At 30.1% G+C, this 18,859-nt stretch overlaps 1 protein-coding gene across 5 annotated transcripts in view; it reads left to right on the forward strand.

The window, feature by feature from the left end:
• Positions 1–14,760, forward strand: part of Rcd6 (Reduction in Cnn dots 6) — a 64,869-nt gene extending 50,109 nt beyond the window's left edge. For 3 of the 5 annotated variants that reach the window (XM_075363158.1, XM_075363157.1, XM_075363156.1), the window contains one exon: positions 5,900–14,759. In XM_075363158.1, coding sequence (XP_075219273.1) covers positions 5,900–6,548 — 649 coding nt within the window. In that variant the 3' untranslated portion in view covers positions 6,549–14,759. Of the gene's footprint in view, positions 1–5,899 lie in introns of all 5 variants that reach the window. The other 2 variants (XM_075363155.1, XM_075363154.1) reach the window with 1 other exon arrangement.
• Positions 14,761–18,859: the final 4,099 nt, after the last annotated feature.

Raw genomic sequence — 18,859 nt, forward strand, 5'->3', positions numbered from 1 at the left:
TATAAAATTTTCTTTAAGAACCCAGTTGAGCACTGGAATCTCCTAGCAAAATTTTCATGTGATTTACTAGGAGTTTAAGGATTTCTTCTTCCAATTTGTTCCAGAATTATTCGTCTTTTTCTGGAATTGTTTTATTATCGTTATCTATATGAGTGTGTGTGTTAATTAGTGTGTATTTTTTATTTAATGATTTGCTGGTCAGAAGTGATATAATCTTGAATCTACAACTTTGAAATCAATGACTGAGTCTAAAATTCTTTTCTGACCATAAAAGCTGTTCCAAGATATGGAACATTTTTCATTGCTCTTTTGTCAACTTTTCCCTTAAAAATTCTGAAGCTGTCAGATACAAAAGCATCTACATCTAAGAATCTGGTTTCTTGAAATATCAAGATATTTAGTCTGTGTAGTTCTGTGGTTAATCGTTTAAGTTTTCTGACTTGTATTAAAGAATTAATATAATATATTCCAAAGAAATACTTTTTTTAATTTTTGTATTTGGAAAGGTTTCCTGTGGTGCTTCGATTCACCTTTTTTAACTTCATATTGTCAGGCACACCCTGGAATCTGATCATCCAACTTTGTCTTCAGGGTAATTAATTTTGTAAGAAACCATATTCCATGATATTAATGTTTTTGATCATTGGTCAGAGTCCAACTTAGTACAACTAAGGTTGTTAGACCTAGAAGGTTTTGTTTTAGTTTACTTAATCCTAATCTTCATCAGATTAAGCTATCCAGCTGCACCATGATGGAGGTGCACAACTTTAAGACATTAGTTTAAAGACTAAACTAAGATGGAAAGTAAAGGGAATTCTTAAAGATGTTGAAACAAAAGTGACCAGGGGAATAGTATATTAAAACTGTTTAACAATACTATTGTCTAATTGTTGAATGTGTACGGCAATATTTATAAGAGCCTGAATTTACAGAAAATGCTTGGAAAACTGATTAAGTCTGAAAGTAGAATGCAAAACAGTAATTACAGAAATGAAAATAAATGACCTCTGGGCATGAATCTGACTGACCTATCAGTACAAATTAGAATACTACTATCTGTAATACATTTTTATCTGATTAATATATGGATTACTAATACATAATGTACGTTTTTGTTGGAGAGAGGAATCAGTGTTACCTTACAATTCTTGGCCTAGTACAATTTTTTAATGCTCCATAGGCTTTTTTCTGATGATGGCAACTGAAAGATCAATCCAATCCTTTGGTAGATGACTGTATACACATATGTTAATTGTTTTGTTGAAACCAGTTGGTCCTGAAATCACTGTCATTTAATTCTCTGAAAAAAAATCAATAGTTAGTTTTGTCAATATAAATTTAAGAGTTCTTAAAATTTACCGACCTTCTGATAACAATGGAATTTCACTTCTCAGTTTACCTAATGATAACCAACTTTCCACCAGATAGCCTACATCAATAAAACTGAATGTATAACACAGTGTACAAATTTATTCACTTAAATGCTAAAAATCTTAATAAAAAAAATTAAAACTGAAATAAAACTAAATACTATAACACAATAAAATATAATGAAGCATAATAACATAATACGATACTAAAAACTATGACATATTTTACTTATAATGACAAAATAGTAAAATAACCGTAGTGTTGGTTAAATCTTTTTTAAAAACCAGCTTTAAAACATTTAATTATAGTAAAAGGAATTTCTGAAAAAGTTGCTATAAGAAAACAATTTTAAACAATCCCTTTGAAAATAATTTCAGATTATAGTACAGCTACATTTATTACTCATATTACAGTTACAAAAAATTACCATCTCTTTAAAGCTAGACATTTTCTTTCAATAGTATACAGACATATCGGTTCCAAGAATATTTAGATTAAATCTTATGAAATGGAAACATTTTTAATTCCAATTACTGGTTAATTTATTTACTTGAATTTTCTTTGAAAGAACTTATCAAAAAGCTTTTTAATTCAGTCTTTACATCAATCAATTGAAAACATAATAACATATTTACAAATAATCATCAATATAATTCATTAAATTATCACTAATCCTATTTAACTAATTATTTTATTCATTTTTCAAACTGCTGATTTGCCATCAAATCTGTTTATATGATCTTTTGGAATATTAAAATTTTTAACTCAAATTGGCAGTGAAATACCTGTAAGTAAATATATTCATTATGTGTTTATAATCACCATTACAGCCACAGCATTTAGCCCTAAATGCTTTATTGATGGCTAGAAGTCGTCTTAATACCTTCACATCTGCTTCATCATCTTTTAGTCCAAAAATAGAATATTTCATTGCCCATAAGTGAATTCAACTTTCAGATTTTTTTTTTTTTTTTCATTGGACCTAACTATTGAATAAAGTTTCTAGCCACTTCTCTGCTAAGATTGCTTTAGTACTACATTAACAAGATCAAGCTAACCCATAACATTACCTCACACTAAGTTTTATGGATCACAATGTTTATAAATCTTAATTTTTATAACCTCTAATTGTACTAGTACCTCTATACTGTAAAGTAATATTAATCCTCTTTCTGACATCTCATACCAGCTCCCTAATATTTTTTAATTAACTTCACACTAACTGTAATCTACATCCATGTATTTAATTGATAGAAATGCTGACGTTACATGATGGTCTCTATTTTCCAGACAAATAATTGTACAAGCTACTGCAATCTATCACGTGAATTGTTAAAAAATTAAATTAATTTGAATTTTTGTTATACATAATTTTTCAAAAATAATTATTAGAAGTAAGCAAGTTTAACTTCTCTCATCAATAAAAAAAAATCCCTTTTGGCACGCCGGAAGGGGGAGGTAGATTTCACCGGTGCCAAGTAGGAGATAAAAAAATGTCCACCTTAAATTGAAGAAAAACTTCAAATTTACTCAATACAACAATGGTTTCATGTGAAAAAATTTCACATGTTTAGCATATGACAAGCCCCATCTTCTTACAATTCCAGCAAAAGTTTAGTCATCCCTTGCCGTAAGGGTTGGTCATATCAGAAATTGTTTCAGACAAAGGTTTTAGGTAATGTTTAGAGGACTAATGAACACTTTAAACCGATTCAATACTGTGCTTATTAAGGGAGGTATGATGTTTTTTGTCTTCAAAACCCCATTTTTTCCACCTCTGGGCCAATGGTTGGTGAAATCAAAAAACTTTACTTACATAAGTTTTAAGCCCTCATCCAAAGAATAGTAAGAAATTTAAATAATACGATATTTTACTTAATAAGAAAGTTATAGCGATATTTTGTTTTTTCGAAAAGTTTGTATATATATATATATATATATATATATATAAACTTTTGAGCTAACGGTGGTTTTGGGTCTGGGGGTGTGCAACACGAAAATATGTCGAAATTTTCCAGAAGTTGAATCATGGTACTCATTACAATAGGTAGTTTTCTTATGAAATCTACCTAAAACATTAAATTACCCAAAAATATATTGAAATAAATTATTTTGTAATTTAGGGGGTTTTACCCATTTACAACACCTTAAAATTGAATAATTCATTCGGTTTGAAAATAGATATTTTACATAAAAACAAAAACAATAATTTATTTTTAATTATTAAAGATCTTTTACTAATTTTGAATAAAAGTCTATCTAAATCCATGACCTCGTTTTTATTATAGTAAACATCGGACCTAAATATCACGTCATTATTTTCAAGTCATTTAAATATACAATGATGCGTTGATATTAAAGTGTAAGCTGCCCTATCCTATTCGTGTTATATTATAATATAATATTAAATTAAAAAATTTTTTTCATTTTATAATTTATTATAAGCGTGTCATTACACGTTTCGTATTCGTATTTTTTTTATAAATTTTATTTTTACAAGATAAGCATTATATTATTACTACGTTCTATTAAATTAAATGTTTTATCTCTTTAATTTTTTTTTAGCAAATATAATATTTTTTATTACTTTAGACCGGAAGACTCGTTTATAATTCTATTTTATAATATATCGACATTAGAATATACACAACAAATATATGTATGTAACCTTTTACTTCAGGGTTATCTTTTTTTCTGTTTAGCCTCCGGAACTACCGTAAGGTATTAGTTCAGAGGATGAATGAGGTTGATATGTATGAATGTAAAATATATTTGACCAAAAGTGTCAAAAAAGCCCAAAATCCAAAACATTTGGATTTTGGAGATTTTAATAATTATTAATAATAAAAATCGATATAATTAAATTAAAAAAAAAAGTTGAAAAACAAGATTTCACCGGTGCTAGGGAGGGTATAATAAAAATTTCCACCTTAAAGTTAACAAAAACTTCAAATTTACTCATTACGACAATTATTACATGTGAAAAAAATTTCACATGTTTAGCATATGAAAGGCTCCATCTTCTTACAATTCCAGCAACATTTTGGTCATCCATTGACGTAAGGGTTGGTTATATAAAAAATTGTTTCAGACAAAAGTTTTCGGTGATGCTTAGAGGACTAACGACCACTTTAAACCGATTCAATACTGTGCCTATTAAGGTAGGTATGGTTTTATTTTGTCTTCAAAACCTCATTTTTTCCACCCCCTGGGCTAATGGTTGGTGTTATAAAAACCTTTACTTAGATAAGTTTTAGATCCTTATCCAAAGAATAGTAAGAACTTTAATTGAATTCTATATATATATATATATTTTTAAACTTTTTGAGCTGATGGTGGCTTTGCGGTCTGGGGGATGTGAAATGTGAAAATATGTTGAAATTTTCCGGAAGTCAAATCATGGTACCCATTACAATAGGTAGCTTTCTTATGAAATCTACTTAAAATAGCTGTATGAAGTATTTCATATTAGTATATAATAGCTATTATGAGTAATATTATTTAATATGTAGCATCACATTAATGGAAAACTACAAATATATGATAATTCTGAATGGTTTCAATTGGTACAGAATTCCACATCGATTCACATCAGTCATATTGACTAATAATTTAGAATTTTCACAAATTTGGTCTGTGTTATTCTCAGATGTTAGAATCTCTGTAGTGTAAAATACCATGACTACTTTAAACATGACGTGTAAACCTCTTCCTGAACCGAACTGAGAGGGATTTGTATCAGTACCTTGACTTGTCAAAAAAAATAGAAAGCCAATAAATAATTTTTATTTTATTAATCAATATGATAAAATGATAACATTTATGAAAAAGAAATTAAAAATATGATTCACTTTTTTAATTCGCTAACTTTCTAAGATTACAATCTGATTTTTTCCTCAGTGGCATTGGAGCTATCACTGTTCAATCAATACAGGCTGTTGATTAACAAAAGTGCCACCTGCACTCATTATCACTGAGCAAGAGACTGGATTGTAGTTTTGGAAAGATCTTCTGCAGACATGTTTCCAATTGTTTAGAAATTCAGGTGTAGTTTTTTTTATTTTATAAAACTTCTATTTGTTTTAATATTCATTATCATATTCCTGAAATCTTGAGGAAGAAGAATAATCTTTGTCTTAGAGCCGGAGAGAAAGCTCCTCCTAGGTATAGCGATCTAGTTTCAGGGCCTCAACTGAGATCATGCGATCAGAAATGAATTTATGAGAGTTTACTGCGTGCTGAGGAAGATGAAGAATTTATTAAAATTTTTACTGAAGATTAATTTGAATATTTTAAAGATTTCAAACAGTTAAGGTTTTTTAATTTTTATTAGTTAATAATTAAACACTCAATAATTTTCTGAATATCTTGTAAATAGAAAATTTACAGTTCCTGTGGAACTGTAATCAAATTTATCAAAAGAACTATATTCTTCAAAACTGTTAATTCAAATGTTTAATACTTAATTTCATATTTGCAGTACTTATGTTCTATTTTAATGTGTCATATTTAATATTTATTTTTACAGATCTGTATCATCAGCATCACAGTACTCTGTCTTATCTCGAGTAAGTGCTCAGCCTTATGGAGGATCACTTCCATATGGTATTAATGGAATACACCAACACCCTTGTCCAGGCAGCCCATTCATTCGTAAATCACCTCTTCTAGATCAAGAATTAAAATCACCGAGTGAATTCAACGCAAGCAACTTTGATGTGGTGCTGGCTTCGGCTATTCGCAACCCTCAAAATATAAATTCAAATGTGCCTTTAAATAGAACTCAGTCGATGCTGAACTTGAGTGGTAATATGTCTGATTTAACACCACGGAAAGCTATGTCTGTCATAGATTATCCAGTGCGAGTAAATAGTAGAGCAACACAGAGTTTAGATAGGCGATTGATCAGGCAGAACCGTGCATCTATGTCTGATCTTAGTTATTTTGCTGCAGGTGATGGCAGAATAAGAAACGCTTACTTTTCTACCAGTTTAAGAAAAGTAGATCCAAGGGGTGGGATATTACTTCCACCTAATATAGATTACAGATATCAAAATCAATATCCATATGATATGAACATTAATATATTTTATTCTGCTAATCGGAAGTCAATGAGTAGAACGTCTGTGGGAAATGAGTCAGATGATTTTCAAAAATACAGAGACGTAGCACTATAGTGAATCCTATATAATAAATATTTAGCCTTTAGCGTAAATATCAGATACTGACAATTCCATCTAAAAGAGTTTAGCATGGGAATCAGTTTTTGTAAGAAGATACTGGATCACAGATAAGTACTTTTTAAAGCGGTTCAATTGACTTCACTTAACCTGTGCCAAAATAATATAAATTTAATTTAGGTGAGAATTAGTAACAAATATATATTAAAATTAACATTATTAAATTATTTGACATGAATTTATCGGTCAAGAAACAGTCTGTATGAAAAACACAAATATATGATTAATTGAAAAGCAGTTAAAGTCACCAGTTAACAGGCTATTTCCAATCTACTTTAATAATTAAAATCAAAAATATAAAACCCATTATAAGTGTTAGTATCATTAAATTATAATTCACTCTTTTAATAGTATTATTTGAGAATGAAGTCATAACTTTTGTTTGATTATGGAAATGTAGACAAAAAATAATACCATCACTGAAAAAAAGAGTAATGACATTAATTATAAATTTTATCTGGTTTTTTTCAGTTTTGGAATCATGATTGTTCAATCAGAGAGAATCATCAATTAGAGAATCATCTCTAAATTGAGCTATGCTTTTACAAACAACAGTAGTCTTGTTTAGGTGTCTGCATGGCACAATTGAAAAATTTTTGACAAAGTACAACATAGCAAAAATGTTTTATTTTGTTCTCAGTATGTGGCAGATTGACAAACTCCCTTAATGAGAAAATATTTTACAGTATTCTAACATAATAGGTACTTATCATGAAATTCTTAATTACAACTACTCAATGTAACATAAAATAAAAGATGTAGCCTATCTGGCTTTAGGGTCCTATTGTTTATAATTATGAATGCATACAAATTTGATAAACAGATTATTCAAAAGCTTTTCTTTTCTTAATTCACTAAAGCACAATATTCTGTGCAAAACTTATTTTGGAACTTTAAAGATGAAAAATTAATAAAGAAATCACTGATGTTTAGTTCATTCTTCAATATCATAGTCATTATTTCTTATCATTTTTCATTTCTGAGACCACAAAGCATATGCAATTCCATCAAAAATGTTTACTCAGGAAAGATATGAATATGAAGTTTTGGGTATATTAAAAAATTTTAATCCTTCTAATATAAGCAATACAACAGTTATAGCAATCTTAAAAAAATCATTACTTCTGTCCCTGATACTCACTGAAATAGTTCACATGCTACTATTTTTATATTAATAAGGAGTAAAAAAATGTGAAAGAAAAAATAGATTGTAAGGAATTTCTGCAACTGACTAAAAGAAACAGGTAACTGAGTAGACATTTTGAATAAAATTACTGAAGAAAGTTGAGTTTATATACTTTATACTTATAATGAATGTGTCCTAATAACTTTTTTCTTATTTTTATGCATGTATTTGAACAATAAAAAACGGCATTGATGATTGTCTTTCTGAGTAATTATAAAAAATATAACAGTAATTAAAAAATGCAATTAAATTGCTAAAATAAGGGACTAAGTCAGCAATAGGGGAGACCTCAGAGGGGGCTGCTAATAACCTAAAATTAAACATAACTAAAATAAAAATATACAAAATCTAAAATAAATCAGTTGTTTGCTGAGTGTTCAAGAAGTCATCTAGGCTGTACATAGCTGGCTTTGCTCAATATTACAAATAAGATTAAGAAAAACCTTCATGTTCATTTAATCTCTTTTGAAATTTTCTTTACCTCTTATTAATTCAAGGATGGCAGTGTTTGAATGATTTTTTTAATTATCTTAAGAATAAATTTTTTTAAATTTTTATTCCGGAACATCTTCAACTTAAAGTGTAAAACTTTTGCTAACATTCGCAAAGATATCTGAAAGTGTTTTCTCAGATTTTTTATACTGAAAACAGCATGCATTGCAGGGTTTCAAAAAGGAATTGACTAAAAATTTGATTTTTTTTTAAAGATCCTAAATAAGATATAAAGTGTTTTATGAATGAATAAATTCAAATAAGAAAAAAAAACTAATTGCATGTTAGACTTTAAAATTAGACTTTTATGAGCTACAGAATTCTTAATACAAGTTTCATCTTTTGCTATACAAAATATATTAATGGCCAGTGGTGGCTTGAGTATAATTACTGTGGAACTGCAGCATCCCCTATTTCCACTTGATATGACTGATAACATTTAATATAATGAATCCTTTTTTCTTTATACTTGCACAATATATAATCCTTAAGCTTAATGTCAATACCATCCCCCAGTTTATGAAAAAGGTACAAAGATCTTTGTATGGAGCTGTGCGCTTCACAGTTCCAGCGACATGGTGTTTGGCTGTTGTGCGCATGTGCACATAGGAAGCTGCATGCAAGGGAGAGAGAGCACTGTTGCTCCCACAGTGTCAACCCTGGCATGCTGAAGGTAGTTTTTTTTTTACTTTGTGTGTGTATGGAATGTTCCTTGTTCATTCCCTTTTCTAGTTTAGTCAGTGGAAGGAATATGAAAGTGATTTAGTTTTTGTTTCAATAGTGATCAGAAGATGGCAGAAAGCAAGTGGTCTTTGATTGCTAAATCTGTCCAAAAACACACTGAATGGGCGAAAGAGAATTAGTAAAAACTAATTACGTATTTGTTTCTGTGTACATAGAAATTTAAATTAAGCACCATTGGACTGTAGTGTTTTTAAGCCGGACATTTTATTAAGTTATTATCTAATAATACTAAAAATTATTATCTGTATTGACATTATATTATTTATTGAGTTAAACCAAATACGGTTTTTAAGCACAACGTTCTTAAAAACAGTGTACCATATTTTTGAATGTGATAAAATGTAGAATTAGATTATTATCCTGTTTCCAGCTATTCTATAAGATTCTTTTTTTTCAGTTCTTTTATTTTACAGGAAATTTTACCCATATCCTTGCAAAGGTCCAGAAAAATATTTTCTGGAGCAGCACCCCCACTAATTTTAGCTACGAGCCACTGTTAATGACACTAGTAAATTCTATTAATAATTTGACATTTTTACTACTTGTTAAAAATCGTAAACTATTTTTTGTAATTAACGTAAATAAGTATTAATATATACAATTATTTACCACTAAATGATTGAGAAAAATAATAATATTATTAATTAGTAATTGTAAATGATGATGTGAATGGTTTTTCAATACATTTATTTGTCAGCCTACTGACAATGCCAATTAGATTTATCAGTAAAGTAACTAATTCTAATTTGTACACTTGTTAATACCCATTGCCTTTTGTTATTTCTATGGCCTTAGTTTTGCTCGCTATATCTTCCTTTAAGAGCTAGTTAAATACAAGAATTCTTTGAATGACATACTTGTTTACTCCATTTACATAAATGATACAGATGCAGCATTTCAACCGACTTTTTTTTCTGTCATTATAGTTCTTTGACAAAACTTCTTTATCATAAGTTGTGATGAAAATATAATAATTATTTATAAGAGGCAATAGTAGTTATAAGCTGCATTGTTATTGCAGTAAATAACTGGCATGACATTTATCATATAATAATTCATAATTGGAAGGTATTGTTATCCTTCAGGAAAATAAATTACAAAAGGTCATTTAAAATACACAACAAACTTAAAACACTAAAGTTTATAAAATAATTTTCTCCAACTATCTCTGTGTTTTTACTTTAAGGACAACTTTTACGTTGAGGTAGAGAGCACATACATTTATACAAAAGCACAAATACTAACCCACTACCAGACTATGTAACTCATTTAACAACAGCAGATCATGTTTATATAGTCTCAGAAACAAATATATGCATTTGAAATCACCTGTGGTGGTCAGCAGTGAAAATTATTTATACAAATAGTTCTGTAAACAGTAGTCCTCAGTCCCTTTGTACATAATTTTTATAAATTGAGCACTGCAATGAAACTTAAGTGAAAATTAAAATAAAGTTTACTGTGGCAATGTTGATTGGAACTGGTTGTGGAAAGTTATGCCATTGCCAGAAGTCATCTTATTATATTATTGTAAACACTGTTTCCAGGGAGACTGAACATGTTATCACTACTGAAGCAGTTCTTCCACTATGGTGTACACAATAAATTAATAAAGTAAATTAAGTAGTGTTTATAGGTGTGCTCACCAGGCAGTGACTCAGTGAGTGGAACAGTAATCGTTCTTCCTGATAATTGAACTGGTCATTACTTTTTAAGAAAATGTAAATATGTGAGCATGATCTGCTGCTGTTAAATGAGTTAAATAGTATTGTAGTGGGTTAGGATTTGCAGTTTTGTATAAATGTGTAATGTGTGTATTCTACCTCATATATACCTCATTTTCATTTCTAAAAACCCTTCTACCTACAAGCTTGTCACATCCATAGATAAGATTATTAAAAAAAACACGTACATTTACATTAATACATACATAAATAAATATCACATATCTTATAAACAAACCAAAAACCAACATACCTGTAGTTTAAAATTTAAATTTCTTTTTCAAAACCAGCTTGAAATTGGTAACAGGCCATCCATAAAAGCAAACTCCAACGCAGTTAGATATCAAAATACACTTTAGAAATACTTAATACACAAAATATTGTCACAAAACAATTACATCACATTTGAAAGTCTTCCCATCAGCTATCTTGTCTCCAGTATCCTACTATAAATCATGCTGCAGTGCAGGTAGAGAGAGATTCATACTCATAAACATTAAACACATGCATAAAATTACATGTACCATTCTACTAATTACACAGACATATTGATAACACCGATGTATTACAACAAGGCAACATAAGATAGCAAGAACAATTCTTTATACATATATAAAAAATATGCCATAAATTTCAAGAGTTAAATTTACACAATAAACAGATAAATTTTCTTCTCCTTACAGTTAGAGAAAGTAATTAAAAAAAAACACTCATTCTAAAACATACAGAAAATCAAGAATTGCAGACAACAGACATATTTACATGTTTTTAATATGCCAAACATAACTTTCAACCTTACATAAACTCTTCGATTTTAAAATCATGATTCACAGGCTACTAACTACACTCATATCCTGAAGATTACACAGATGACTCAATACCACAAAACATGGGACAAAAAAAAACTCATTCATAAAAATAAATAGACAAAATGAAATCATCATATATATAAAAAAAAAATCAGAAAAAACAATTATACATTAAAAAAGTTGAATAAGATGTATCATATCTTATTATTTAAATGTATTAATATCATTTAAATGAATTTTTTAAGCATGGCTTGTTAGTATTAATATATAAATTATTTATAAAATAGTTTCCACTTACCAGTAATGTTTGAGCGCTTTCAGATTATTAATCCATCCTCAGGAATAATGATGTGTTATACATTATAATCATTTACTTCACATATCATTAATTATACTAAATTGAATTTTAAAAATATATAAATATAACAACTGATCGTTAAAAGGTAAAATAAAGTTAACGTTATCCAATGAATTGAACATTGTCTTATTAAGATGCTAATAAACATACCAATTGAGACTTTCATACTGACATGATGGATAAAGTTAACTTTATTTTACCTTTTGATGATCAATTGTTATATTTATATATTTTTAAAATTCAATTTAGTATAATTAATAATATGTGAAGTAAATGATTATAATGTATAACACATCATTGATCCTGAGGATGGATTAATCTGAAAGCGCTCAAACATTAATAATAAAGATTGTTGGTAAGTGGAAACCATTGTATAAATAATTTAAGATGTATCAATCACTTTAAGAAACATAGAAAAACTGTCGTACACAGAACAGATAATTCCTAAGGAGTTAATAAATTAAACTGCTCTGACTCAAAAAAATTCTTCATTTGAGGAAAGTCACTCTTCCAAGTAATTACAATGAACAAATAAATGCACTCCATAGTAACATACTGTTGCACTTGCATAAAGTTATGTACTTCCCACTGAAGAGAAAAAAAATTACAAATAATCAGACTTTAAGAACCTTTATGTACTACAATACACTAAAAAATAATGAAATATCCCAACACGTTAAAATATGTAAGATCAATTTCTTAAATGTAGACAGTTCACATCTAATACATTTTTTGATCACGACTTAAAAATATCTTCTTGTCTAAAAAAAACTCCCAACCATCTTGCACTGTTAAACAATGCCATACTAGTGTCTCTGAAGATTCTCATTATAGAGATTAAGAGTGGTTATGACATGAGTAATTATTATCCACTGAGTTTTATATGACTAAAAATACTACATACAATATGTAAACGACAAGAATATATAAAAAAAATTTGAAATATTCAAGTGTATTTGTATACTGCATAACAATATACTAAATTATAACTGACAATATGGATCCAATCTTTAAAAGTTTCATTCACCTCTGACCTACAAATCCAACATATATCTCCTCCACCATCCCACATCCATTGGAGTTTTATGAAATTGAAATCTGCTGCTATCAAAGAACACTGAAAATGCTCAAAAACAGACTGAAATGTGTTTGAAATTTACCTTAGAAAAATTATGCTTATTCATTTAATGTTTGAATTAGTTTTAGTACGGATACACTTATTAAAAATTAAAGAATAATCATGATTCTTTTCTTTTTTTAATGATAATAAAATTCACAGGTTTATGTGTTTTGGAAAGGAATGATCGATCCTTAAATGTTGGAATTATAGTTGAATGTGCTTCTTATCTAATCTATTGAGTTGATGCGATGCTGCTGTGTTCATAGGTCGGTCAAACAAGGCATAACTAAACTGTTGTGGTTTATGATACAATTGAAGAAATTCATAATTTACGCTCAATTCTGATAATCAAAGTGAATGGTAAATGCAAGACAGCTATAAATAACCAATATGTTAAATAAGCTGTTGAATAATTAAATAAGTTTGGTCTTGAGTAAAAGTGTATTTTGCCACTGACGGTTAGACTTAATGGGTTTATAATATTGATTCTTTCCTTGACATGATTACAATGTAACTAATATTTAGACCATCTATTAAAATTAGAAGAACCAATCTGATATTCACATAGCAATCTAAATATTGTTATTCTTTTAGCATAAATTACAAATTACTAAAAGTTTTTGTACTTGTTTTAATAAATATACTTTGGTGTTACATGTTGAACCCGTATATCAGATATCTTTTTTTTTGTTACTCTTTCAAATAACTGCTTCACACAACAACCTCTTTCAAGGAGAAAATGTTTTTTTGGAAAAATTTCACTTTCAGTGTTTTATAACTAAGGTGACTCTACCAAACTATACTGTATTATCAAAAATGTGTTGTGATGTTCATAAATACCAATAAAATTCTTTATACACTCTTACCCAATGTCCCTGTTATTCATCCTTCATCTTTTGTTGTAAATTAGTGAAAAATTTATAGTTACATTACAAAGTTATCCTTTTCTACAGATAAAACATTTTATCTTCGTTCTGAAAATAAAACATCTATCACTTCTGTGGACGGCAAGGAATTTCAGTATCAGTAAAGCTATTATTACCGCTATCAAAACTCATTATTAACAAAAGATAAAATTATATCAAGTGGAATTTTCTATTTAAAAATCGATGAGTGACCGGTTTCAAAAATAAATCCTCATTTATTTGAATTTGTACATTATAAAGGATTTATGTTTTAAATATAACGATAAGCTCAGGGTCAATATTTTTCATCGATTCACAAATCTATTGTCAAATTTTTCTTAATTTTTTCCTTGGTTGTAATAATCATTATTAATAAAAAGATTTACTGATTATTACATAAAAATAATGTTGACGTCAAAAAAATAATTGAATTCTTAAATAGATTACCGATGTTACTTGAATCTTTCAGTTTTCAGAAGAGAAGATCAATAACATTTTTTTTACAGATTCAAAATTGTGACTGAAATACTGTGTATAAATTATTACAAAAAATGTGTGATTTTTTTTTTTAACAAGTATATATGGAAATATTTAATGTCTAAGGTAACTATAGTACAAAACTTTAGCTCATATTACAAGATATATATATATATTTAACTTCTGACTAAAAAGAATTTTTCTAGTTTCATTTAAATACCTATATTAATGTGATAAGTATTATAACATTAAATGTAAATATAATATAAATAACGTATTTTAATATTACAATCTAATAATAAATTCCAATACCAAATCGTATTTAATATGTAGCCTGTAGGCTATCATTAGTGCTGTATTTAAATTTAAAATGTTAATAAATATTTTAAAGTGTTATTAATTTTTCTTTCGTTACCATAAAATTATAACCAAAATTTTATTCTCCTATTTTAAAATTCATTATCCAAATACAGTTTTTCTAATCCTATTTTAACCATCAGATGATCAGCCCTATTACAGTACCGGTATTGATAATTCCTTTGATTAAATCATTTTTTAATAGTGTAAGGCCAGGGTTCTCAACCCTATGACCGCAGGCACAATCGCGCCCGTCGAGCGATTTGTGTGTGCCCGCCGCGATGCACTTAAGTGGCCCAATTGGGTAGTGGTGGATAGTGATGGGGAATAAAGAATTTTTCAAAGAATCCAATATGAATTCGATAATTTTTATTCGAAAACGCTTCCCGATACGAATAAAAATGAATCGAATTCAACATACTCGTCGGATTCGTTTGAAAGCGATACGATTCTGTTAATTCGAATGCAGCTGTACAACCGGCCACTCCTTATCGTAAATCCTTAAATAAAACCTTACTTGTGACGTAAAGGCCTAGGAGAAGTTTGATAGTGAGGGAGAGATCAAGATGAAGTAAAGAGAGATAAAGAAAGTTGATACAAAGGAGTTGGCGATAAAGGCGGGCTGACCGCTTAGCCGTTATCGCTGCATTTTGTGATTTTTAAGCTTGGTTCAAGAAATAAAAAAATATTTTGACCCAAAAAATGAAAATTTTGATATACTAACTGAATATTGCTGACCGGTGGATTTGAGCTTTCTCACAGATATTATGGAAAAACTGAATTTTTTAAACTCGGAGCTGCAAGGAAAAGACAAACATGTCGCTAAAATTATAGGCTGTGTAAATTCATTTTAAAAGAAAAACCTGATTTTATGGAATCCCAGCGGCAGATGGATCTCTCGTGCATTTCCCAAATATGAAGATAACGCAGTTGGCGAGTTAATTTAACTTGTCATCATTTGTTAAGCTTCTTTAAGTATTTAAATAACAGTTTGAAAAGAGTTTTCAGCGGTCTACCATCATCGAGCCAATGGTATCTTTTTTTAACAATCCTTTTACTTGCCACGTAAATATAATAAAAATGGTTGCATACGTTGCATAGCTTGTTCAAATAAGGGCTGAAGAACTGAAGCTAGAAATTTTGGTTCTTGAGACCTTTTTTTTTTTCTTTTCTTTTTTCCTGTTTAGCCTCCGGTAACTACAGTTTAGATAATACTTCAGAGGATGATATGTACGAGTGTAAATGAAGTGTAGTCTTGTACATTCTCAGTTCAACCAATCCTGAGATGTGTGTTTAATTGAAACCCAACCACCAAAGAACACCGGTATCCACGATCTAGCATTCAAATCAATGTAAAAATAACTGGCTTTACCAGGACTTGAACGCTGGAACTCTCGGCTTCCAAATCAGCTGATTTGGGAAAACGCATTCACCACTAGACCAACCCGGTGGGTTTGGATCTTCAGACCTATATTATGCTAATATTACATATATCATGAGAATTTCTGGAATTTAGAGGACAGAGAAAGAGCAGCGTACAAGACAAAATCATTTTTCGGTTCTACTTACACTTTCGAATCATTGTTTTCAACCATGAATATCAAAAATATATCACGAAACACCGATGAGCATCTTGATGATCGTTTACGAAAAGGAATATCATACCCTCCTAATTATATGGCACTGGCCAATGAAATGCAGTGCCAAAGATCACGCTAACTTTGAAATCGATAACTTTTTATAACGTTTTTTTAATATAATATAAACTTTGTATATATTTATTTAACACAAGAATGTAACCAATAGTTTTTATGCATTTTAACAGTTAAAATTAGGGTAGAAATGGTATTACATATATAACTATGTCCGACCATAAATTTACTTTGAAAAAATAGATGGTGTCCCGGTAACTTGCTAATGTTTTAGAATGTGCTGTAAGGTATAAAACGGTTGAGAACGCCTGGTCTAGGGTTTTCAAATGAATATTTTTTAATAAAAAGCCGTTTATTAAGGGCCTAGGAATATTAAGCCCTTTATTAAATCGAATCTATAAGCACGGTTACCTTCTTTTTTTTGTTTTATCATAGGAGAAGGAAAAATCTCTACCAGCCACCGTCCGCCCGCAACAGACGGTAGTGTCGAGCTCTCACCGACTAAAATCCCTCCCCCTTTATCACATAGGATCTGGACCTAACCGCAAGGCATGAACACGGTTCCCATGCGACACGCGCGAGCACCCCCGATACTGGCTTCCTAGTAACAGGATCCAGCGTTCTTCGGGAGTCATTGGTAGACAACGACCCGGGCGGGCCCCCACTGCCCACCCCCGAAGACTGGCTGTCCCCCACTACTCATCCGCTAGCTTTCGTTTGATGATAACTGTGATCATATCCGCTATAAAGGCCCAGTTCCTTCTGGACTGTAACGTATAGTCCAAAATGTTTTCAGCGTTTAGGACTCCCAAATGCCGAAAACAATCTCTCCTTGGCTTCTTCCACTGTGGGCACTCGAAGATCACATGCTCGGCGATATCGATCTGCCCGCAATGTACGCACAGATCCGACTCCGCCCGCATGCACTTCTTGAGGTATGGTTTGAAGTATCCATGTCCCGTAAGGAACTGGATCGATTCATACCCCACTTCTCCAAACTCCCTTTCTACCCGGGGTGTTTTTACCGGGAGCAGCCGTCTTCTCCACGCACGTTTAACAGAGGCTTCCCATTTGACCTGCCACCTGTTCATTAACAACTCTTGCGACTTCTTCTCCATCCCCCTTGTTCATTCCTCCCGCTGGCGTGCGAGTAGATTGATTAACATTAATAATGTAACTTTTAATCGTGAAATAGTTTTAAAAACCGATTATTATACAATTCAAAGTTATTTTAAAACCTTTCATGCTGAATCTCATTCTTATCACATAATTACACGACTCATCCTTTAATAAGCAAAATGTACAAAAGAATTGTATTTTTAATAAATAGGCTTTCTCATGAGGAAAACGACGCACTTAAGAAGTGCATCGTACAGGTCAAATTAATGGAAAAATTCATATAAACAGGTCTAAAAAATTTTGTTTTTCAGTTATGACTGGTGAAAGATTTCTCCTATATCTATTATAAATGCAAATGAATACCGTGCAGTAATTCTGTGGATGTCAAAGCGGTATTAAGTGTAATTTAACTTTAAAAAAATGTTTTATGGGTTCCGAAGCTGTACCTCCATTATTAATCAACAATTTCTTTAAAAAAATCTAAGTAAGAATCTGTCAAAAAAACACTCTTTTTATATTTGGAATAAGTAAACTTCGTTAGGTTACCGATTAAATAAAAAATAAATAAATAAACTCTGTACATAATTTAATTTTGAGGAAATTGATTTAATTGAAGTAAATAAAAGAATAAATATTTTTTAAAATCAATCTTTACTGAACCGAAACAGAACAAAAACTCGAAGAAATTATTCCTTCACTTTTGGAATATAATATCTTGTTACCTTATAGTAAATGAAATTGCCAGCTAATAATTGAGTCATCTTTTGGACACGATCTAAACAAATTTTCAGGTCAAAATCTGTATAAGACAGTTAACAGAGTCCACAAAATCGCTCTACGGTATTAATCTATATTCGTGACATAATTTGGAAAATCTTTCAGCAGCCGCTACTTTTTTCTCTGTTTAGCCTCCGGTAATTACCTTTCAGATAATATTTCAGAGGATGATATTTATTAGTGTAAATGAAGTGTAGTCTTGTACATTCTCAGTTCGACCACTCCTGAGATGTGTGGTTAATTGAAACCCAACCACCAAAGAACACCGGTATCCACGATCTGGTATTCAGATCCGTGTAAAAATAACTGACTTTACTAGGACTTGAACGCTGGAACTCTCGACTTAATAATGAGCTGATTTCGGAAGACGCGTTCACCACTAGACCAACCCGGTGGGTACAGCAGCCGCTACTGAAAAGCGAAACATTTACCGACCTATGGTTATATGAAATTGTTTCTCTATTTTGACTTGTCGATCGGATTCCTGAAGCACGTCGTCTACTTGCTCGTGGCATATTCTGTATATGT

The sequence above is a fragment of the Lycorma delicatula genome, chromosome 4 (assembly GCF_047948215.1).
Source record: "Lycorma delicatula isolate Av1 chromosome 4, ASM4794821v1, whole genome shotgun sequence".
NCBI classification, from domain to species: domain Eukaryota; kingdom Metazoa; phylum Arthropoda; class Insecta; order Hemiptera; family Fulgoridae; genus Lycorma; species Lycorma delicatula.